At 34.9% G+C, this 25,885-nt stretch overlaps 1 protein-coding gene across 8 annotated transcripts in view; it reads right to left on the bottom strand.

Annotated features, from left to right (window-relative positions):
- Positions 1-25,885, bottom strand: part of UNC5D (unc-5 netrin receptor D) — a 770,467-nt gene that overhangs the window by 314,755 nt on the left and 429,827 nt on the right. For all 8 annotated transcript variants that reach the window (XM_074287224.1, XM_074287226.1, XM_074287225.1 and 5 more), the window contains exon 3: positions 14,364-14,507. In XM_074287224.1, coding sequence (XP_074143325.1) covers positions 14,364-14,507 — 144 coding nt within the window. The remainder of the gene's footprint in view (positions 1-14,363; positions 14,508-25,885) is intronic.

Raw genomic sequence — 25,885 nt, 5'->3', positions numbered from 1 at the left:
ATCAAATTAAAAAAATAAAGGTACTATCTGCTTTACACAGTGCCTGGGAGAGCTGAATAAGAGAATATACACATATAAGCAGGTATCTATATACATGCATGTACATATATATATATATATATATATATATATATATATATATATATATATATATATATATAAACATGCATGCAAACTTTAAGAAGCTAAGTACATATCAATTGTGTCATCATATATGATATATGATGTCTGGTGATATAAAGTGTATAGGACTGAACTTACATAAGGAGGACCTCAGAATCCTTTAATGATAATTTATGGGCTGCATGATCTTGCAAGGTAAGTTATCTTCCCTCAGCCTCATTTTCCTCATTTGTAAAATGTGTAATAATAGCACCTGACTCACAGGGTGGTTGTAAAAATCAAATGATGTAACAGAAAAAGAGCAGCTGGGTGGCACATTGTAGTAACAGGCCTGAAGTTAGGAAGACTCATCTTCCCAATTTCAAATCTAGCCTCAGACACCTACTATCTGTGTGATAATGAGCAAATCACTGCAAAGGTCTGGTCTAGCTCCTCTTGTCAGGATAAGTAAAAGTCTGTGCCCCACGTTGGGCGCCAATTGTAGTGAGCTGTTGTCTCTAGAAGCTGCTGGATCGCTCTCTGGGAAGAGATCTGCTGTGTCTACTCAAATCTCTCCGACAGATTCTTCTTCCTGTAAATGAACCGTTGTCCCCAGGCAGTTGCTGTTAACTCTTGTCCTTAGAAGTGACTTCCCTTCCTGCAGAGAGCCCCGTCAGGCCTGATGTAATGCAGAGAGTCTTCCTTCTTGAATCCTGGCTCTGAATCTCCTCCAGCTCTTATCCTTCTCCAGGCCGATCTGCTCTTCAGGCACAGTGCTCTCTCTTTTATTCTCCCAGAGAATGGGCGTGGGATAATGCAAGGGCTTCTGGGAAGAACCACCCCAGCCAATGGGCTTGCTCCTTCTACCAAGTCAACCTGAGTTCTCACCTTGTAACTATCCAGACAACCTCAGTTCTCACTTAGTAATCCTAACAAATCACTTAACCCCATTTGCCTCAGTTTCCTTATCTGTGAAATGAGCTGGAGAATGAAATAGCAAACTATTCCAGTATCTTTACCAAAAGAATCCCAAATGGGGTCATGAAGAGTTAGACATGGTTTAAAACAAGTTGACAACAATAATAAATATAAAGAGTTTTGCAAACTTTAAGCACACCACACCAGCATGATGTAGTAGTGGTAAAAGCACAGGTCTCAAAATGTAGATACCAGACTTTAAATCCTAACTTTAATAATTATTAGCTATATAACCTCAAAGTCACTTTATTTAGGCATGAATCAGTTTTCTCATCTGTAAAATGGAAATGATGATACCTACAATGCTTACCTCATTGCCTTCTTGAGAATAAATTATATTATAAAGTGTAAAGCATAAGAGTTATGTGAGCATCATTATTATCTTGTTGCCATTTTTCTAGAGAGCCATTAAAGGAAAGGGAAAGAGAAATCAATTTTTTTTATCATCTCAGATTTTTTGTTTTTGCCTGGCCATCTTGCTAACATTCTGATGACTGATCCATGATACTTCTTAGACAGGCATCTTCTACCAAGCAGTCAGTAATTTACCATGATTCATAATGTCCATGAAGATGTGGAGGTCAAAGGAAGTTACATGCAGAACTAAGCTATTTAAGTCTTCTGGACTTCCCTTCCTATAACAAAGTGACAAAATCTTCTGGGTTAATTAATAACAAGGTTATGATCAAAGCAAACTGGTCTTGAGTGAGTATCAATGGGTTACCACAATCCTGGCATTTTTCACATGATTGTGGAGGGTGACAATACACTGAAATCAGTTACAAACAAAGGCAGAAATTTTAAGACAACATTAGCTTTGGGAAACCCCTTCCTTTTTTCTCCATACTATGAAAAACTCTCTACGGGTAATCAGGGCAAAACAAACCTGCAAAGCATTTTATAAAAAGAATGACCTAAAAATAACCTTAGGTTTTTAGTACTGGTTGCCTCATTAGGATTCAGGAACACACTTGAAAAGGAAAAGGGAAGAAATAAAAGAAGAGCTTAGAAAGGAAAAGCCAACACAGCAACAAGAAGAAATAAAATGCATTTTAAAAGCAACATTTTTAGCTTTCTATTTTTCACCATTTTTTGTTCCCCTTCTAAGCCATTGAGACCAATAGAACAATGTGTTAAGTAAAGGAATGTGTAAATTGCCAGGAAAAAACACTGAAAATTCTAGCTTCCTTAGTCTCTGACTCAGTCTGATTCCTATACCATAAAGGGACCAAAAGGCTATGAAACACGAATTTAAAGTATGCTTTAATAAGATAGGTATGTATGTGTATGTAAAAATGTACATATACCTACACAATATACAACGCATAATATATACAATTCATTTATATATGCAAACATATGTACATATATACATATCTGTATTGCATAGTTACATGTCCAGTGAATCATGCTTTTGTTTGAATAATTCCAATGATGATTAGCTTTTACCTCAGGCAAATCAGACCACTCTTTGGCAGCTTTGGTTGTTAGAAAGTAAGAGAAAACCAATTTGAATTGAAATTTCCATTTGTGTAAAAAAGTGATGTTGAGTTGAAATTTCCCTATGCAACTGCCACATATTTTCTTAGTTCTGTCCTTTATGACAGCAGAATGTAAGCTTCTTGAGGAGAAACTTTGTGTTTAAGGAATAACATTTTCAAAATTTGCCCAAGATGACTAGAATAGTAAGGATCAAAATTATGGTACATGAGGGTTATTTGAAGAAATTAGTCATCATCAGCCTGGAGAAGAAAAGACAAAGTAGAGACAGAATAGTTGCTTTAATGTGTGTAAGAGACCTGCCACTTAGAAGATACATTTGTATTTACATATAAGCAGTCCCATCTCTGGACTTTTGCAAAGCAATTACCCATACCTGGAGTATATGCCTTCTTCATCTCTACTTTATATAATCTCTTAGTTTCCTGAAAAATGTATCACATTGTGTCTGTGATAATGTGTCAGACCCCTCATTACTGATGTTATGACACTAAGGTATCTAGGATTGCAGAAAATTCTGCCAAGGAAGAGAAGAAATTGGGTCAAGAAGTTGACATTTCATGTTTCATCCTACATTTTGACACCATAAGGACTTTCCAGAGTCATGTACTTGTCCTTCTCTACTTTCTCCTATAAAGACTTGGAAGACTGCTGTTCAGAGCTGCCACTGTAGCCATTATTTGAGCACCATGCAGAGATCATTGTAGAGGGATGATTGGTGAAAGCCCTGTCCATTCCCCTTGCCTCTGTGTTGTAAAGGATGCTACTGTAGTAACCAAATAACTCTTTGAAGAATACTTTCTCCTCTTTCAATGAAATGGTGAAGAGACTAAGCAGAACTTTGCTGGGAGATACATGTATCCATGTAGTGAAAGATTCCTCTTAGCTCCCTTACTTTGTATCTCCATCCATGACAAATATTATAGATAGAATCCATCTTCCTTGGATACTTTTATTATTATTAATTATACTCTCATAGATAGAATTATTATTCTTTTATACGTGGTACCTTCTCTCTAATTCATATTACATTAATTTTCTGTTAGCTCAGAATCTGGCACATGGTAGAGTTCTGCGACTAGATTCAGGAAATCTCATCTTTCTAAGATTTGAACATATTAGCTATGTGATTTTGGGCAAGTCACAGCCCTGTCTGTCTCAATTTCCTCATAAGAGTCAGACATGACAGAACAACAACAAATGGATACTGATTGCATTCATTCCAGAAATGAAAAAAAGATACACAATACTAAAATAATCTCTGCTCTCATGAAGATTACCTTCTATTAGGGAAAACATTTACTGATTTGGGGGGAGGTCACTACTGCCTGGAGATGTGGGAATCAAGACAGACTTCCTGTTGAAAGTGGCTATAGAGCTGAACTTTTCAAAAAGCTAAGAGATTATATTAAGCAGAAATGAAGAAGGTATACACTCCAGGTATGATTAATTGCTTGTGCAAAGGTACAGAGATGGGAACGATTATATGTAAATATATATGTATCTTCTAAATGGCAGGTCTCTAAACCGCTTTAAAACAAATATTCTGTTTCTACTTTGTCTTTTCTTCTCCAGGCTGATGATACCTAGTTTCTTCAAATAACCCTCATGTGCAAAATTTTGACCCTTACTATCCTAGTCACCTTGGGCAAGTTTTGAATATGTCATTCCTTAGTATGGCTGGTGTTGACTTTAGTCCTTTCATATATATATATATATATATATATATATATATATATATATATATATATATATATATATATATATATATATATATATATATATATATATATATATGCATATATATATTTATATATTTATTACATTTATATATTTATAACATATATATATATATATATATATATATTAATATATACACATACCTGGCATCACAAAGCATATATCCACACACTATCATAAGCAGAATAGTATTACGTTATGTCCTTTATCCCTCTTCACAATAGCATAGACTGAATATTAGGGACTTAGTCACAGAATAAATCTTAGAAATTATTAATCCAAACACTATTTGCGCATGAATCCTCTGTACAAAATTCTTCACTAGTGATCATCCTCTGTGATAAGAACTCCCACCCTCCTGAAGAAATTCAATAATACTGCCTCCATTGTTTCAAATGTTTGTCATCTGACCTGGTCTTTATCTTTCATTCCAATTACATTCAACTCAGTTCAAGTATTTTAAATCAATTCAAAAGTATTTTTTGAACATTGGCAGAGCAGAATAACAGTCTCCCTTGGGTTCTGCAGCCTTCTTCTATGGAAAAGTATTTAGAAATATATTTCTATCTAGACCAGTCTACATGGTTACTTCCCAAGTGAACAAAAGTTGTATAGAAACATGCAGGTAGAATTTGTAGAACAATTTGTGTTTTATGAAATGTTAGTGTCAGGAACAATTTGTTGTATGCTCTTCTCGTCCTTTTCTGACTAAACTCCAGCTTGTAAGGAGCATCTGGACAGGGAAGGAAAGACAATGATAACCCTGCCTTAGGCAACATATTTACTGGGATTTGTCCTTTTGATCTATGGCTTGACTGTGAAGCCAGATGCTAAGTTAGCCACATGACTCCACTATGAAGCATTACCTGCAAAATGTCCTTTCCAGAAGATGTACCCTGATGTGGAAGGACATTGTACAGATGGAGATTCATAAAGAGAACTCCATGGTGAAATTTTCTTTGTAATTCTCAATTGGTTGTTTTCTTCTTTAAACTTTCAGGAGAACTACAAACCTGTTTTCTTGGGAAGGACAGGAAAATGTATATGTTTGTGCTATACCATATTCTAACTTGAATATTTTAATGGGCCATTCTATCAGGGCAGAGAGAGACATCTTACCCAGAGTCTCAGACAACTCCTGCCCACACAGAGCCTACCTCCAAGTGAGGCAGAGTCCATAATATTAGCACAGGACTCCTTTCTTTAAAGTTTTCAGACTGATAGCCATTTACCGAGATGCTACCAATGGTCACTATCTGAGGTCCCTCTAGATCTCTGAATGCTGAAAGGATATGACTTCATACCACCTGTTTGATAAGGAGGGAAACAATCAATGATTATAATTCTTCAACAAAGATGGAAGATCACCAGGTTTTACAACATTCCCAACCACAGGCCTCTAAGGACCATAAGTCTTAACATTTGCTCTGCTGGTATATTCTCTAACATACTAGCACTGACGTCTGCTATATACTATTCAACCCTAAGGACTTTTTGGCTCTGCCTTCCAACCTGTTCTAAAAATCTAAAGACCACAGGTATTTCCCATGTAATTTGCTAATGAACTCTCCTTTTTTTGTATTATTACCCCCAAATAAAATGTGAGCCTTTGGAGGAAAAAAAAAACAAAAAAACATTACTCTTAAAATTGTATCACTGATACTTAGCATAGTACTTATATGACAAGCACTTTAAAAATGATTTTCAATTTCATTTCATTCTACTCCATTTTAATGATATGAGTTAACAGTTAAAGAGTAAAGTTTAAAAAAGTGTTTCAACTTCTAAAATTGCAGATCACAATAACTCAACTTTTTTTTTAATTTACAAAATTTGTTAATTCACACACAGACAAACACACACACACACACACACACACACACACACACACACACACACACTCCAAAAAACCAATCTTCCATTGACTAATACAAAAGAAGCCTTATTTTGGTTGTTTTATTATGAACCCAGCCATTAATAAGAACTTTCTTTTGTTTTATATTTTTTGGGGAGAGACTTAGTCATCATATCTTGCACAGTAGATATAATTAACTCAAAGGAGAGATTAATAAAATTGAAATTAAGAAAACTATTGGAATAATTAATAAAACTAAGAGTTGGTTTTATGAAAAAACTAACAAAATAAATAACCCTTTAACTAATTTGATTAGAAAAAGCAAAGAAAAAAACAAATTACAGCATCAAAAATGAAAGAGGTGAACTTTCTATCAACGAATAAGAAATTAAAGCAATAATTAGATGCTATTTTGACAGCAAGTCTGACAATAAATTTGAAATGGATGAATCTTTACAAAAATATGAATTGCCCAGATTAACAGAAGAAGAAATAAATTACTTAAATAGTTACATTTTAGAAAAATACATTGAACAAACCATCAATGAACTGCCTAAGAAAAATCCCTAGGTCAAGTGAATTTAGAAGTAAATTCTACCAAATATTTAAATAATAATTAATTTCAATGCTATGTAAACTATTTGGAAAAACAGATAAAGGTCCTGACATCTTTCTATGAGATGAATATTGTGCTGATACCTAAAGCAAGAAGAACCAAAAACAGAGAAAGAAAATTACAGTTATCTCCCTACTGAAAATTAATACAAAAATTTTAAATAAAATATTAACAAAGAGATTATACCAACTTATCAGCAGGATAATACACTATAACCAACTGGGATTTATACAGAAATGCAGGGCTGATTCAATATTAGGATTAAATATTAACATACTCGACCACATAAATAATAAAGCCAAAAGAAATCATATGATAATATCAATAAATGCAGAAAAGACTTTTGACAAAACACAATACCTATTAAAAACACTAGAGAGCATAGAGATAAAGGGATTTTTTCCTTAAAATAATGAGCAGCATCTAACACTATCAGCAAGCATTATTTGTAATGGAGAGAAGATGGACATATTCCCAATATAATCAGTTGTGAAACAAGGATGCCCATTATCACCACTATTATTCAATATTGTATTAGAAATGTTGGCTTTAGCAATAAAAAAAGAAAAAAAGAATTAGAATAGACAACAAGGAGATAAAACTATCACTCTTTGCAGATGATATGATAGAGAATCCTTAAAAATAATCTAAAAACCTACTTGAAATATATCTTGCATAGGTTGGAGGTGTAGCTGCCACATAGAGACTTGATTCCATTGCCGATCAACATGGAAGTTTTCACCTGTTCTTTTGCCAATATGAATAGGTTTGTCCCTCTTTAGGCACCGTAGTGATCTCTGGTCACTAGTCACTAAAGTCACTAGATCACTAAAATTCACCATATTTGTGCCACGGCTAGTATATACTTGACTGACTTTATCCAACTACAATTCTGAATTCCTATATTCAAGTATTCCATCAGCCTCAGTCTCCTTGATAGAAGGGATTACATTCATGTGCCAATTTGCCCAACTTCAAAAATAATTCCCTAAGTGTGTATTATATGTACTTACTCTGCTAATTGCTGGAGATATAAACAAAGATTTTTTAAAAAAGAGTTTCTGCTTTCAAAAAGCTCATTCTACAGAGAAAGGCGACATTTAAATAATTAGGTATATGTAAAACGGACAGATAGGTAATGCAGAAGATAAAGTTCTGGGTCTGATATCAGGAATACTTCTTTCAAAGTTCAAACCTAGTCTCAAACACTTATTAGCTGGATGAATCTGGGCAAGTCACTTAATCCTATTTGCCTCATTTTCCTTATGAGCTGGAGAAGGAAATGACAAATCACTCCATTATTTGTGCCAAGAAAACTCCAAATTGTTCAGTAAAAGTCATACGTGACTAAAATAACTTAACAATAAATAAATAAATAAATAAATAAAAATATATATATATATATATATAATAAATGAAAGATAAGGCATTGAGGTTGGGCTATAGACTAAAGCCCTTTTATAGAATGTGTGATTGGAGCTCAATTTTGAAGAAAGTTAAAAGTTGTCAAAGAGAGGATGAAGAGCATGTCTGTCATAGAGCATAGTCACTGGAAATTCATGAAAAGGAAATAGAGATTGAAAGTCATTAGGAGGAATAGACAATAAGTTAGTTTTGTTGGATTGTTGAGTATATGACATGTAAGAAGACTGAAAATGTAGGAATGTGAAATAACGGAGGATTTTATATTTGATACCTGAGATAATATAAAGCAACTGGAATTTACTGAGTTGGGGGAGGAAGAGGGGATAGCTGTGCTTTAGGAAAATCATTTAACAGCTGAGTAAAGAATGAATTATAATAAGGAAAGACTTGAGGCAGGGAGACTAATTATAAGACTGTTTCAATAATCCAATGGACTAAATTATAAGGCTGTTCAAAAGCTCAATAGAAAGGGGATAAGACCCTGAATTAAATTTGTGGCTGTATGAGTAGAAGAAAGGGAAACATATACGAGAAATGTTCTGAGATTTTATGAGTAATATTCATTCTCATAGCATAAGGCCCACTTGCTTTCTATACATATACGTCTTTGATAATGTCTATTAAGCCACTTCCTGAACACCAAGTCATCTTTGCTTACATATGGCAGCCTGCATACACCCACCAAGACATCTTTACATTTAAGTTGCTTTTATTTATAATTTTACTTTGTCTGAGAGTGTGGTCTTCCATGATTCATAGCCATAAAACCATATTCTCACTGAGTGAATATTGATATTAATTTTTTTTTTCTCCTAACAGTTGGCAATCTGGGATCATTGAAAGCACTGTTCTATTTTCCAAATACAATCGTGCTCAATTTCTTCTTCCTACTTGCTTCCAGAATCACATGCCATCAGGTATTTTTGTTGCTGGCTGATGAAGGTAGGGAAGGAATTTCACTAACTAAAATGAGACTTGAACTGTATCTTCTTTCTCCCTTTCCTCTAGTTTTTAGCATAATTTCACGGGTTATTTTAGGGCTGTCTGAAGCATGCAGCATATTTAAATTCCATAAAGTGAGATTCTTTCATGCTTCTGCTCAGGATTTATCACATTTCAGTAGGTTTTTAACAAAATTGTTTTCCTCTCACATGCTATGCTATAGGTAGGGAATGTGTGACTATTCCTTGGTTTCCCCATAATGGTTGAGCAGAAAAAGACAAATGTCCTTAGAGAGTAGAACTACCTAAGGGTTAATGGAACAGGCTCAATATTTTGCAGGCAGCTGGAGAAGCATGCAAGGGAGAATGTGAGGAAGGAAAACTTGGGCAAAGTGGCCAAATGTTCACACACAGAAATAAACAACCACGAATAATTGAATATTTCAACTCTTGACAACCGTCCAGCAACAGAAGTAACAGATGCAGCAGTGTGCTTGTCTAACTTCGGCTTGATTGAACCAAACTGACTTGTGAGGTCCTGTGGGAGTAATTCCCCACAGAGTGGTTTGTGCCAACTTTGTGAGGGTTTAGACCAATTCAACTTCTTTTTTTTTTAATTTTTACCTTAAAACAGACACATAACCCACTCACATTTTTTGCAGCATTGTCTCCAGTATTGTATTTCTCAGTCCCTGGCAGCTGGCTGAAGAGTCAACATTTCCCTCATCCAATGTGTAACTGTGATGGTGTAATGAAAATTCAAGGTGATAGAATACTTTGGCTTTTAGAGTAAAACCTGTATTGGCTGCTGGTCACTCAGGTGGTGATTGGTGCATGACTGCATAATAAATTGCTATCACTTTACCATGAGAGCAACACTAATTTACACAGAGATTACTTAAGGAAACAACCATTATTTTTCAGAAGGAAAAAAAATAAACTAAGATGAATAGATGGAATTTGTAAAGAGTTAAATACAGTGTCAATTTAAAGAAAAACTTTCTACTAATTACAGCCAATTAGAGTTAAATGTAGATTCTCTTGGGAGGTGATAATTTTTCTTTAATTGTAGTTCTTCAAGGAAAGGTGGAATGACTTTTTGAGGGTTGTTGTAGAGAGAATTTTTTAAAGCACAATTGAGCTAGAATGGTCTTTGAAGTTTATTTCAACCTTGAAATGCTGTGATTCTATAACTATCCACTGGAATTGTGTTTGACATTCTCATTTTGCTTTAAGTGTGATGATGATGATGATGATGGTAGTTAGCACTTCTGTAATGTTTGGGTTTGGAAAGCTATTTACACATATTGTCATTTTATTCTCATAACAATCCTTGGAAATATATCCTCATTTTGCAATGGTCAAAGTGAGGCAAACAGAGGTTAAGTCACTTAGTAAATTTCTGAGGTTAGACTTGAATGAAGATCTTTCAGACTTCTGATCCAACACTTTATACACTATACCAATCAGCTGCTTGATCAAGAAAAGTAGAGTATTTCTTAGTTTGATAATTAAAAGGAAATGATCTAAATAGGGAATCAAGAGATTAAGTTGCAGGTCTAATTTTGCTCTAATCAGCTACATGAACCTAGGCAAGGCATTTAACTCTCATTTTAAAAAAAAATAGTTTTGTTATCTTTAAAATGTAGTCATTATTGAAGCATCAATTAAGCTTTTATTATTCCAGAGAAATCTATGATAGCTAAACATGACTGGCCTTTTGGAGAGTGAACTTTTTTCTTGCAATGTTATGGCTAAGAAAAAGCACTCATATTTTTCTAGAGAAGTCTTTTAGGAAAGCACTATATAAAATGTCCCAAAAGTCTTAGTTAAGTTTTAAGCCCCTTCAACACTCTATTGAGACTTTTGAGATACTCTATATAGAAGCACAGGATTGCAGATGAAAATACCATATTTTTAGACAACCTGCTTTTAAATCCAATCTTTGCATAAAATCTGTTAACTGTGTCAACCTGACCAAACCATTTTATTTCTCTGGGCCTCTTTTGCTTTATCTGTAAAATTAACCAATTAAAGGATTTCTAAGGTCCCTTCCTCCTCTAAATCCTATTATCCTTTCCTTACAAAGTCATAATTAAGCATCTTTGTATTTATTGGTTTGGCTAGATCCAAAGGACCCAGATGAGCTTTTTGATTATTAGATGGACAACAAAGAAATAGAATGGATTTTCTAAGACAGTAAATAAACATCATTAATAAATCTTAATACCAGAAAATACTGAACCAAAAATTATTGAAAAAATTACCTTAATGATTATTTAATTGAACTCCTTTTTGGTAGAGATGAAAAAAATAAGACTAAGGTGTTAGATTCTTACTAAGTGCTAATGAGATAATGAGATATTAGGTGCTTACTAAGTGCTAAGTCAGTACTTAACAATTCTCTAGTTCCAGCCTTTAAGGGGAGTTTTACCCCTTTCAACTTCTGGGAGAAGCTTACATGTTTAAGAGGAGCAAGTTCATTGGTTGAAGTATTTCTCCCACAAGCCCCTGAGTTATTCCAAGCCCATTCTCTGGGAGGATAAAAGAAGAAGTTAGAGTCTGCAAAGTCAGTTCTGGATTGGATCAAGGAGAAGACATCCCATGGATTAGCAAGTGAAGAGGACAGAGAAAAAGATTCACAGAGAAAAGAAACCTCCTCCCAGAGAAGGATTACAACTGAGAGAGGATCAGAACTTTACACTAAGGGTAATGCACCTTAATCACAAAGGTAATAAAGAACAAAATCAAGGTCATTTTTTTTTTTTTCATCACCATCAGGTTAAAGCTAAGTAAATTGATGCCCAAAGAGGTTAATATTCCTCTTAATTTTAGATAATGAAATTTTATTTTGGTAAATTGATGCACAAAGAGGTTAAAATTCTCTTAATTTTAGATAATGAAACTTTATTTTGAAAAACTTTAAGAAAAAGACTACAAAGAAGAATCACATGTATCACATGTGAGCAACACAATTTATTAGGTGTTTCCAACCACCATTCACTACTTCCAACTCCTCTCTCCTGCCACAATACCTTGCTATGATATCTGGGTCCCCTCACCCCATATCAAATAGTGAGAGTGAAATTTATATTTTAAGAGGAAGATTTCACTTCTTAAGAAATGTAAATGTCTTTTCAAACAGCAATTCAGTTCTCCTCATAATCCCTATACTATTGACATATGCTGGGAACAGGCTCCATGAGTTCTCAAATAAATCCCACTTGCCCTATATTTTTATGCCACTTTCACAAAAAGTCATTTGAATAAAACTGCAATAACTGACACTGTCCTCAGTGTCTAGATTACTTACTAGAAAGCTTCTGTGCATTTTATTGTGACTTCCTCTAGAGAGAAACCACTTACAGGGAGAAATGAGGGGTTTTCTTTTGTTTTATTTTTAAAGGAGAGAAAATGCTCCATGTCATCACAATCAGGAAAGCAGGGCAATTTTTCTGTGAGACATAAAGACATTAGCTGCTGTTATAAACCTTGAGGTAGACACCAGTATCTCCATTCCAAACTGAGGTTGCCTATGGACATAATATAAAGCATAAAGTCCAAGATTCTGGGCCAGTGCATGAAAGATTGTCCTTCTATTGTAAATCATTTGGGTTGTCAGGAGGGAGAACTAGAAAACCAGTTAAGTATTGCATGGAAGAACAGGGTGATTCTAGTAATTCTTACTACTAGGCAGCTTTTCCTTGGTGTTTTTCTTTAAAGTTCGCCATCTCAAGATTGTCTCTAGGAAGAGTTTTAGACAGTGGGCTGTACCATAAACTGTGTAAGAGATTAAGTACAGTATACACCTGAGAGTTGAACAGCGATAATCTTGTGTCAGGTCAGCAATGTGCTTCATAATACTGTTTGAACTTTCTCTTATTCTCTTAGGTGGGCCAGGGTCAGAAGTCATAGAATCTTGGAATAGAAAAATCATGAAGACATTAGGAGCCACCTGGGAACACTTACTTTTTATTCTTATTTCTGCCTATTTCTGTCTCTGTTTTCTTTTACATCAAACTAGTGCATATTTAAAACCAGTTTCTATGTTTTAAGATTCACAGAGTAGATTTAACAATGGGACACAAAGATTCTTTAATGCCTTCTTATTTGTTTGTGGATTTTCATGGATATTACAGGAAATTAAAAAAAAAAACAAACACAAGATTGCTTTTACTTTTATATAAATGACTCCTGTTTCTTTTGGGTGCCATAAACAGCAGCCCATTCTGACATCTTTTTCTCTTGCATGAACAGTACTTATCAAGCACTGCTGTGACACTCGTGTGTTCACAATCTAAACAGAATCTCTTAGCCAAACAGACTTGCTGAATACACTCCAGAGGAAATTATGAAACAGTTAAGAAAGGATTTAAAAGAAATAAATGAATCTAATAAAGAAGCAAACAAGTCAATCTGTGTCTCATTGTTAGCAATTTAGATCCCTGAAAAAAGGCATGTAGAATCACCCCAATCCCTGCTTTTATTCTTGAAATCTCTTAATATATTTTATGATTTTAAGGATCTTCAAATATTGCTTCTGATGTAGACCACTCTCCCCACCAATGCAGATCACAGCCTATCCATGAACTGGTAACAGGTCTTTAAGAATCACAACAGCTGAAAAAACTCTATTACCAATGTGGTAATAAACCACTTTGAACCCATTTAAGATGATCTAGAATGGCAGGAAAACAATTTGTTGCCAGGCCTATACTGGAAATCTTTTCAGATTTTTGTGACCTACAGAACTTGTTCCCATTTAGCAGAGTTACAGAGTCTAGGGCCACTTCTAATTCTCTATGAGACATCAGAAAAATATGGTAGTCAAAAAAATCACACATACAAAAAAAAATTTGTATATGCATCAAATTAGGGAATTCCTAGTGTGAGAACTTCTTCTATCAACACAGAATAAAACCCTCTCTAATTTGATAGATAATTCCTAGGAAGTTGCATGAGAAATTTAGAAGCTGAATGAATTGATTTGGATCACACAGCTAGTAATATTTTGAACCCAGGTCTTTTTGGCCACAAGCTCAGTACATAGATAATCAAAATATTTCACATAGAATTTGAGGGGACTCAGAAGCTATCTTGCCCAACCCATACATGAAAACAATTGACTCTCTTAAAAATCTATATCTATTCCTCTTAGGAGTGAGGGGGAGGGAGGAACAAAAAGACAAATGACAAATCTACTCACAGGCTATTCGAACTGATGCCTTCCGGCTCTTGGAAGTACCTAGATGACTCCATGCAACACACTGGCACCAATAGTCTTCAGGTCCATGAAAATCCTCCACTTGCTGCCTGGTGACATTGATGAACACTTCTCGGACCTTCAGACCTGACGAAAAAAGATAGAGAGAATCATCTGATATGGATATCTTATCCCAGCAGAAAGTTAAGGTGAGCCAACCCATTTCTTTTTTAATTAAACAATTCTGTTTTTAATCAAAGCAAAGCTTTAATTACTTTGACAATAATATATTACTGATAATTAAATTCTAACAGCTGAATAGGCCAGAACACACACACACACACACACACATACACACACACACAGAATTATCAACCAATGGGGGCTTTGTTGAAGTTTCAGAAACTTAACTTTTTACACATGTATTCCCCAACTGTTGTAACAAACATAATATTCAAGTTAATCTCCATGTAATAGATATAGAACTAGTCCCCAAGCAGCCAATATAAAATTTTAGTCCCAAGAGTTCATAGGATCAAAACTTTAGAATAAGAATGGATAATAATATCTACACCAAAATTTTAAATATTGTGTAACTAAAGGTTAATTATTCTTTATCAGGTCCAACATGCATCTGGTGTCAGAACTAAGATTTATATCCAAATTCACTGATTGCCAAACAAATCCAGTGTTAGATCAACCCAGAAGAAACATATACCATGGTCCTGCAACATGTAATCTCTGAAGAGATCTTGGTTCTGAAGGCAATGTGATCTAATGACAAAAGCACAGAACTTGGAGTTAAAAGATATGAGATCATGTTCCAATTCTGACACTTAAAGTTATATGACCTTGAACAAGTTATTTTCTCTCTCCTGGCTTCAGTTTCCTAATCTGTGGAATAAGGATAATAATCTTAATTCTAACCTATTTAACATGGCTACTATGGAGGGAAAAGAAGTGTTTTGTAAGTTTTGAATCACTATATAAATCTAAGTTCTTATTAGTTATTTAAACAACTAACTCATTTTATATATATATATATATATATATATATATATACATATATATATACTTAACTATGTATATATGCATATAAGATTTATACACATATATATCTACATATATGTCAAATTAAATTTTATTTATATAGATTTATATAGATGTATATATACTACATAAATAAAATATAGATTTAACAAGCATTTATTAAGTAATTCCTATATGCTAGCCACTGTTATATCCCAAAGTGTTTCTGTTATAATAGAGAAGCCAAGCCTAATATATATAGAAGAACTGGGATCAAGTATGTGTTAATTGTGTAGCATTGCCTCAAAAATATTCCTGACATGCCGATTAAATAAAAAAATGTAAGTTAGATTATTCTAGAAAGATTTTTTGGATAAGAGAGAACTTAAATTGAATGGTGGGGATGATTTGATAGATAGATGGACAAACATGTGTATATATATATATATATATATATACATATATATATACATGTATACATACATACATATACAATATATTATATATATATATATATACATATACACATATATCTGTGTGTATGTGTGTGCATTTGTGTGTGCTTTTATGTGTGTAGGGAAAGTGACAATGAGGACAAAAGAAACTTTGCATAAGTATCTTTGGTTAACATCGTATAGCATAAATATTAGACCAAATATTAGACTCTTAATAGACAAGTGGACAAAAAATATAGATGAATGGTTTATAAAAGAAGATATGCAAGAAATTGGCTTATATAAAATTCCTCCAAACACAACATTTCACTTTCCAACTCTTTTTTCACTAGCTCCTCTCCTGGAACACATTCCCTTCTTATCTCTCCATCCTAGCTTCCTTAATTTCCTTCTTTTTCTGAACCGACCTCCTTCCCTTTACTACACCCCCCTTTTTTTCTTTTATATCAGTAAAATCAAATTATCCTTGAGTTTTTTTTTATATACCCACAACAGAGTTACAGTTCTCAAGGGTTCTGTGTACCTTTTTCTGTTTCTCTTCAGTCTTGTGGATGTAGATCAAATTTTTTGTTTAAGTCTGGTTTTTTTCTTAGAAACATATAGAATTCCTCTGTTTCATTGAATGACCATCTTTTTCCATGGAAAAAGATGCTAAACTTAGCTGGGTAGTTCATTCTTGGTTGCAGTCCTTGATCTTTTGCCTTTCGGAATATCAGGTTCCAGGCCCTTCTATCTTTTAATGTGGAGGCAGCCAGATCTTGGGTGACCCTTATTGTGGCACCTTGGTATTTAAATTGTTTTTTTCTAGCTGCTTGCAGGATTTTCTCCTTTGTGTGGTAATTCTGCAGCTTAGCCACAATATTCCGTGGTGTTCTTTTTTTAGGGTCTATTTCAGAAGGAGTTCGATGAATTCTTTCCACATCTACTTTCCCCTCTGTTTCTATTATCTCTGGACAGTTCTCTTTGATAATTTCCTGTAAAATAGAATCTAGGCTCTTTTTTTGGTCATAGTTTTCTGGAAGTCCAATAATCCGCAGATTATCTCTCCTAGATCTATTTTCCAGGTCTATAGATTTTCCCAGTAAGTATTTGACGTTGTTCTCCAGCTTCTCATTTTTTTTGTTTTGTTTGACTGATTCTTGGGTTCTCTGTGAATCATTCATTTCTATTTGTTCCATCCTGACTTTTAAGGAGTTATTTTCTTCTTTCACAGTTTTTAGTTCTTTTTGTAAATGCCCAATTTCGTTTTTAAATGAATTATTTTGCTCTATTGAATTTTTTTCCATTTCCCTAATTTTTTTTTTTGAGAATTATTTTCTTTTTCCAATTCAGAAATTCTATTTTCTTGAGACTTTTTTATCTTTTCCAATTCAGAAATCCTACTTTCCTGTGTTTTTTTAACCTTTTCTAATTCACTAATTTTGTTTCCCTGCATCTCCTGTGAATTCTTTATTTTTTCCAACTCCAATTTCAGGACATTGTTATTCTCTATCATAACTTCTCTTTCCTTTCCCCATTTTTCTTCGATCTCCCTCAATTTTTTAAGAGCTTCTTCTAGGAGAGAGTTATGTGATGGGGGGCAGGAATCGTTCCCCTTTAGGTTGTTATCTTCTGAATCTTTGCTGTTAACTTCCTCGGGGTTGGATACCCGCTCTTTCTCTGTATAGAAGGAATCTATAGTTTTTCTAGCTTTTTTGCTCATACTTAAAAAAATCTTTTGGGGTCTGTCTCTGGGGTAGGAAATTATTTACTTCTTTACCAGCTTCCTCCCAGACCGGATGGATGCAGCGGCCCCTGCGCCGGAGCTAAGATAGAGCTCTGGGAGAGAGTTCCCCACCCCCCTCCCTGGAAGTGCCCCAGAGGTGATTAGCACTGCTGTGCTTTGAGGGAGTAGAATAGTGAAGACTGCAGGAAGCCCAGTCTATGTGTCCGGGTGGGGCGTGGATGTCTGCAGCAGGTGACGTGAGAAGCCCCTGTGCTCAAACTGGAAGTGTCTGCCAGAAACCGCGGTCCCTAGTTCAAAGGTTCCGCTTCTCTGGGACTTCCTGGAGCTGAGTTCCACTCCCTCCAGCTAAGCTAGGCAGTGTGTGTTGCCTTGGGCCGTATCCACCCACTTGTCAGTCTCTTAACTATTCTCAGGAGGTAGCTGAGGCCACACCCCCTGGTGCCGAGTCTGCCGAGTCACCCCCAGGGTGGGGGGAGGGGGAATCTAATCTGAGTTTTAAAATATTTTGGCTTTCTCCTCTGAACTGCTAAATAATTAGCAGAGAAGAGCTAACAGCCTGTGCCAGATTCCTTTACCTCAGTGGCTTCTCTGATCCCAGAGCCCCTCCCAGCGCAATGGGCGCAGTGTGCCCCTACCCCACCGTCTGTGCTGGTCTTTCTTATTCCTCCCCTGAGAACTGACCTTTCCTGTTGAAACTCCAGATTCTCTTCAGCTGGTAAGTCGTGCTTCCAGTCCTTGTGGTATCTATCAGTCCTGAGCTAATTTTGAGACTTAATTTATCTAATTGGTTGTGAGGGAGTGAGGACGTTCACTGAGTCGTGTGTTTCTTCTCCGCCATCTTGGCTCCCCAGCCCTTAATTTCCTTCAAGTCTTACCTAAAGTTTAATCTTTTGCCTTTCCAGTCCTTGTTTTCAGTTCCTTCCCTTTGACACAAACTCCAGTTTATCCTTATGTTCAGTTCTGAACCTTACTTGCATTTCTGTTCAGTTCTGACTACATTTCAGGAAAGACATTGATATGCTTGAGAGTATACAGAAGAGACAACCCAAATAGGAAAAAAAAAATCTTTAAGATCTTGTCATATGAGGATGGATTGAAGGGAATGTGAATGTTTAGCCTGAAGAAGAAAAGTATTTTCAAATGGTATTTGAGCCGAAGGGTTGAGGGGAGAGTAAAGATTAAAAATTGTTCTGTATCACCCCAGAAGAATTAGTACCAATGGGCAGACAATTAAAAGAGACAGATTTAGACCTGAAGTTAGGAAGAAGAGTCTAATAATTACAGCTATTCTAAAAGTGGATTATTGACTGCTTCAGCAGGTTATGGTTCCTCTTATTGGATGGGTTATGGGTCTTCAAGTAAGATACAGATAACGAGTTATAAAGTATGCCATAGAAAAGATTCAGGTACAGATTAGGGGAGGAAAATAGCCTTGAGGTCCTTGCTGATGCCGAGACTCTGATCAAACATTAAATAACACATATTGAATCCTACAGCATGTTCATTTGTACTTTATAGACTGAACCTTGCCATATATAGAGTCAAGACCATCTGGGATTCCAGGGCCTTTATTGAATCTGCAGGCAAAATTGGCAATGCATTTTAAGGTAGTGTTGATACTAGATCAGAAAATATGAGATTTGACCAGGGTCTTGAGGGGAGATTAGTATTTTAATAACTAGAAATCATGGTAGATAATTCCAGGCAAAGGGAATTGTTTGAAGAAAGATACAGCCCTTTGGAAAGCTTAGGGTATGCAAGGGGAATGGCAAGTAGTCCAGTGTGGTTGGAACATAGAATACATAGGGAAGAAAGTTGAAATAAGGTTTAAAAAAGTTGTTAGATTGCCAAAACCGGTTGTTTATTTTGTCCCATAATTTACTATAGAAAAAGAGACCAGGAATGAAAAAATGATGGGAAAACCATGCAAAAATTTAAAACACACACCGCAAAAAACTGTCTTGGCTCATTTTCTTGCAAAGAATGGGAATTAGGGAATTCAGTAGGGAAAACTCCAGCCCAGAAGTATTTCCACTTATATTGAGCTGTCGAGTTTCCCTGAGTATTGAAGACTTCAACTAGAAGCAGCAAGAAAGCACCTATCTGTAGTTGCCTGTAGTTGGAATAGGGTCAGAAAGGTTATTCCTTTGATATGAGAAACTTTAGTGGCAACAAAATCAGGCTTTTCTCAGAAAAAGACATCTTTGTTGCATCCCAAGAAAAATGAAATGGAAGTATAAACAAAGTTAGTTGTTGGCATTCCAAATAAATTATAAGTTCCAGCAGTAAATGTGTAAAGCTATGCAACTTGACAGTGCAGAAAATGAAAAGAGAAAGAATTAATAGAGAGGACTGCAAATAAGATTCACCATATCCTTGCAATTGATCCATTATAAATCTACTAAGCATTGAACCTATGAAGTATGCAGAAGAAGATACGATCCCTGACCTCTAGGAATTATAATCTGGTTTAAGGAAATATAACTTGTGCACATAAAGCAATAAAATATAGGATGTCACATGAGGGGGGAAATTCTATGGTACTAATAAATGTATTTGCTCAGAAGAAAAAAAAAACACATCATTATAGAAAAAAATACAACATAGAACTGAGAACTTATATTCTAATAAGGAGACAAGATGTATAAATATAAGAATATATATATATATACATATATATGTATACACACACACACACACATATATATATATATGTATACACACACACACACACACACACACACACACACACACATATATATATATATATATATATATATACAAAATGCATAGCTGATAGTTCTAGGAACAAGAGCACTAGCAGCCAGGAGAATTTGAAAAAGGCTTATTTAGAAGTCTAAGTCCTTAAGGAAACTAGGGAATCCAAAAGGCAGATGAGAAAGCTAAAACCCCCAGATCGGTTTCATGTGAATTCTAATCTAGTAGAAAGTCCCCATCTCTGTACGTGATTGCTGATTCTGAAAACTTAAGTAAAGGATTTATAATAATTCCATTTAAATTTAATTTTGTTTTTGTTGAACCATTGCTCTTGTCTGTCAAAATCTTTTTGAGTCAAAATCATCATCATTATTATCATCATAGCCATCACCATCAATAACATTAGCTATGATTTATTTAGAATCTACCATGTACCAGCACTGTGCTTAGCGCTTTTTAAATATCTATTTTTAATGCTTAAAAAATCCAAGTAAGGAAGACATATATCATTATTATACACATTTTACAAGTGTGGAAACTGAGGCAAGCAGAGGCTAAGTTGCCCAAGGTCAAAAAGTAATAATATAATAATATTTAGTATTTCTAGAGTGTACTATACACCCAACACACTGTGCCAAGGTCTTAAGCAATATTTCATTTGATCCTCATAGCAAAACTGGGAGGCAGATGCTATTATTATTATTATCATTTTGCATTTGAGCAAATTGATGCAGAGGTTACATGATTTATTCATGGTCACATAATTAGTCTCTGAAATAGGATTTGAACTCAGATTTTCCTGACAATAATTCTAGCAATTCTATTCATTGTGTCAAATAGCTGCCTTCTGTCATATATTATATTAGCAATTCTCCTCAGATACCAAGTGTTTATATAATTTCATCATGCCTTCTATGTCTTAATTTAATCATTCTTTTTTAAAAAGGGCTGATGAGAATGAAGCAAAGGGCAAATATTAGTAACAACATAACACTGTTAACTACTCTTGGGGTATAATTAGTGAAGCAGTTCAGGATCTATCCAATTAGACTATCATAAAGCTTGCCTTTCTGTCCTGTGCATGAGGATATTGTGAACCTTTGTATCTTATTCTTTGTGGAAATCTCAAGACTCTGTCTTTACAGTTTTACTGATCTATTAGTCTAACCCTTTCAGAACAGAAAATGAGATGAGACTAGTTTGACTTGTTCTTGATGAACCCATGCTGGCAAGTAGGAATCAGCAATGCCCTTTCTAACTATGACTTTAATAATGCATTTTGGAATGTTACAAGGAATCAAAGTCAAGCTCACTGTCCTAGAGTTTGAAGAAACTTAACCTTTTTGAAAATTGGGTTACCATTTGCTTCTCTCCACATGAGCAACACCTCTTTTATTCTTAACCCTCCTCCCCTTCGCCCCCCACAGGGGATCATTCATCACATCAAACACATCACAAGTGCAAGTCTCTGGGATCCTGTTATGTATTTCATCTTGCCATGGACACTCATCAACATGCGCTTCCTTGCTATTTCCTTTCTTCTTTTTTTATAAATTTATTCCAGATTTATCATTTATAAAATGAAGGGACAGCTTCTAGTTGTGCTCTTCCTAACTTCAGGCCTGGCACTCAGTTGTACCACCTAGCTGCCCCTATTAAGTAGGGGACAAATATTAGGATATAAGGTGGGGAAGCTTAGGCTGCCTCTTAGAGAATGAGTGAACAAATTACAATATATGGACATAATGAGATAGTATTAAAAGGCATGATTTCAGAGAATTCTGAGTAATATGAATTGATGCAGAAGGAAGTAAGCAGAAAAGTATAATGATTTATACAAGGATTGCAAGATTAAAATGAAAAAAAATGTTGAAAAACTTAAGAATTCTGATCTTGGGGAGGCAAAGCCAAAAGTAACTTGCCTAGCCTCTCCCCCAACCTGCTCCAAATTTCATTAAATAATGATTCTAAACAAATTTTAGAGCATTCAATCACCCCCCAAATGGGAAAGAACATTTTCCATCTGAAGGCAATTTATAAGCTCAGTAGAAAAGATTTGTGACATTAGGGTGGGAATCCAATATACAGTTGCAGTGCTCCAGCACACCCCAGGGCTCAGCCCCAATCCTGGCCCTAAGTAGTAGTACTGGTGGCTTCCAGACACCAGGGACACCAGGAAGACTTGGAAGGTCAGCAGAGAGGGTCTGTGGCAACCAGGGGGGAGTCTGTTGTGCAGTCTCACCTCAACTCCAGTCAGCAGAACCCCAGACCTGACTAGTACAATAGATCTCATAGCTACAATGGGGCACGGGCACACTAAGCTCCAGGACAGAAATAAGTGCTTTTATATAGTAGATTCGTAGAAGGATTTCTGAAAACAATTGCACAAAACCACTGAAGCTTAGGACAATGCACTCTCTACCCTGGAAACAGAGCTGTACTTTAGCATGTTGACCAATCCAAGACTACATTAAAGGACTTATGATGAAAATCCTATCCATACCCAGAGAAGGAAGGAAGTGGATATAAATTGTCTGAATTTATTTTCATTAGGGAAGGAGATCTATGTTTTGTTTTTTTTTCTATGATGACTTTTATGAAAATGTTTTGCAAACAAATGTGGTTTCTTAATTGAGGATGGAGATAAGGAAGAGAACTTAGAACTCACAAATCTTTTTTAAAAAGATGTAAAAAATTGTTTTGAAAGAAATTGGGGGAAATATTAAATAAATAAATTATATAAAAATAAAATGTTTCATATTTAGTTATCATTATAAGTAGAATAAAGGAGAGGCTCATTTGTGTTTTTGTTAGTAAATGGAAGGTCCTAGTAGGGAAATTTCCTCCATAAAAGCAGATCTACAACTGACCAATAATATATTCTTTGGAGCTTCCTGAAGGGACAAAGAAGTAAGCTGAGTGGCCCATGGTCACACAGCATTTATACATAACAGGTAGGATGATAGAATTATTTAGAGTTCAAAAAAATCATAAAGGTTAGTTGTTCAATCACTACCCTTCCCATTTTGAAGATGAAAAACAAAAACAGAAACAAACAAACAAGCAAACAAAAAACCCAAAAATACTGAGAGAGGTTTGCCAGTTCCTTCAAATCCATAGGTATTGTCATAGTACAAGTATTCTAACCAGTCCTCTGACTTCAACCCAGGTCTTCCTGACTCTAAGTCAGACTTCTTCACTTTCTCTTATCACATCTATCATCATAATTACCATTAATACTTTTTATTATTATTACTACTGTTGCCATTATTTCTCCCACAGCTGTTTCTGGTTTCTCTCTCCCTCTTTTAAATTCATACCAATGGTAAGAGAGTCTATTTCAAGGAATAAAGGTCAAGAAAAATCATACAAAATGATCTCATCAGATGAGTGAAGCACCCAGTTTGAGAGACTGACTTGTGCTACACTTCACCAGCAGGGCTGCAAAAATGTGAATTGTGCTTTTCCCAGGAAGCAGAGGTATTGGTTTGAATTAGGTAGCATGAGAATAAGAGGAAAGGCAGACTATTGATTTGAAAATAGGGAACATATTCATTTTTCGTCACTTTCTTCTCTTACACATTCCCAAGATACTCATTTCTCCTTGGCAGGAAATGAATGAAAGCACAATCTTGAAAAATTTCGGGTTTATGAAGTTTATAAAGCAGGAAGAAATTTCCAAAACTGAACCTCCCAAATTGGCTGCCACTTAATCTCAGGCATCATTAACAGCTGGGCATTTTGCTTTTGGAAGTCATTAAGAAGTCAGCCAATTCTCCAATAAATAGCAGGGAAAAACTCCACTCAGGGTCATAACTGCCCTCATGTGCTTTCTGGTCCTAATGTAATATTATGTTCCACTTAGGCAGTTTAACAGATGCTGGGGGACAAAACCCTGAGATTAACTCTAACTTTCAACCTATTATCAGGCACCCTTAATGTGGCTCAGTCAAAAGATCTTTCCACTAGTATCTGAAGTAGTATGTATAATATCCATCCTGCCCCCCTTACTATTTTCTGATTTATTTAAGCTTCCTTTAAAGCACAGCAAATTGTATTGTTATTCCATGCAAAACATCCTGCTGAATCTTAACTTAGCTTGTCTTCATTAATGGGAACTCTTCAGTATTATCAAATTAGCCTTCTATTTGGTAATCTTCTGGATAATCAAGCTGCATAATTTATTACTGGCCAAATGTCTCCATCATATTTAAAAAGAGAATTGGGCTGCAACAGGGGAAAAAAAAACACTTTTTTAAAAAAAGATGGGGTTTGTGTATGTTCAATCAAAATGAAAAAAAAAATAAGTATAGGACACTTAGATAAAGGTGAAAATAATAATAACTGCTGTAGAAGGCTTTAAAGTTTGCAAAGAATTTTTAAATATATTATATCATTTAATCCTTACAATAATCCCATTGAATATGAACAACAAAAACAAATTTTAAAAATCCTCATTTATCCCACTGCCATTACTTGTCTACAAGTGTAGAGTAGGTAATCATTATTTATGGACATAGAGTATGTAATCTTTGTTAAGGATGCCATATAAAAAATTTCTACTCAAGTATATATAGAAGCCCTCTGAAGCTCTTTTGGAATTCTAAGAGTCCAACAATTCTTATATAAGTTTGGCTAATGCACACACACACACACACACACACACACACATATGTGCTAATGCATAATAATGTTTAGTAGTTGGAGGAGATGTGGGAAAACTGGGACACTAATGTGAAATGATTCAACCATTTTGGAGAGCAATCTGAAACTATGCCCAAAGGGTTATAAAACTGTGCATACCTTTTGACCTAGCAGTGCCTACTAGGTCTGTAGGAAATCATAAAGCAGGGAAAAGGACCCACATGTGCAAAAATGTTTATAGCAGCTTTTTTTGTGGTAGCAAAGAATTGGAAAAGGAGTAGATATCCATCCATTGGGGAAGGGTTGAATATGTGGTACATGACAGTAATGGAATATTAGTATTCTACAAAAAATGATGAACAAGCTGATTATAGAAAGGCCTGGAAAGATTTACTTGAACTGATGCTGAGAGAAACAAGCAGAACCAGGAATACATTGTACACAATAGCAATAACAATGTATGTTGAAAAAGTATAAAAAACTTGTTTTTTCTCAGTAGTTCAGTGATCCAAAGGAATCCTAATTAGACTTTGGACAGAAAATGTCACCTGCAACTAAGGAGAATGAATGCAAATTAATGCATACTATGTTCATTACTTTTTTCTTTTTTCTTTTTTTTTTTTTTTTGATCTCTCCCATAGTTTTTATAGTTTGCTCTGATTTTTTCTCTCCCAATATAATTCATAAAACAATATGTATTAAAATAAATAAACTAAAAAAAGAGGAAGTAGTCACCAGGTCATAAAAGATTTTGAATGTTAGTATTAGAGTTTGGAATTTATTTGCCAAGCAATATATTATTTATCATATAATTTAAGATGCCAATATTTCAGGAATTTGTACTTTCATTAAGGTGGCAGAGATTGTAATCTCTCTAGGAATGTCTTGCTCAAGGACAAATAATCAGTTTGACATTAATATCACAACATTGAAAGCTATGACAATCTACTTCT

This window comes from Sminthopsis crassicaudata, chromosome 2 (genome assembly GCF_048593235.1).
Source record: "Sminthopsis crassicaudata isolate SCR6 chromosome 2, ASM4859323v1, whole genome shotgun sequence".
Taxonomy (NCBI): domain Eukaryota; kingdom Metazoa; phylum Chordata; class Mammalia; order Dasyuromorphia; family Dasyuridae; genus Sminthopsis; species Sminthopsis crassicaudata.
This window is presented reverse-complemented; position numbering and strand designations above follow the sequence as displayed.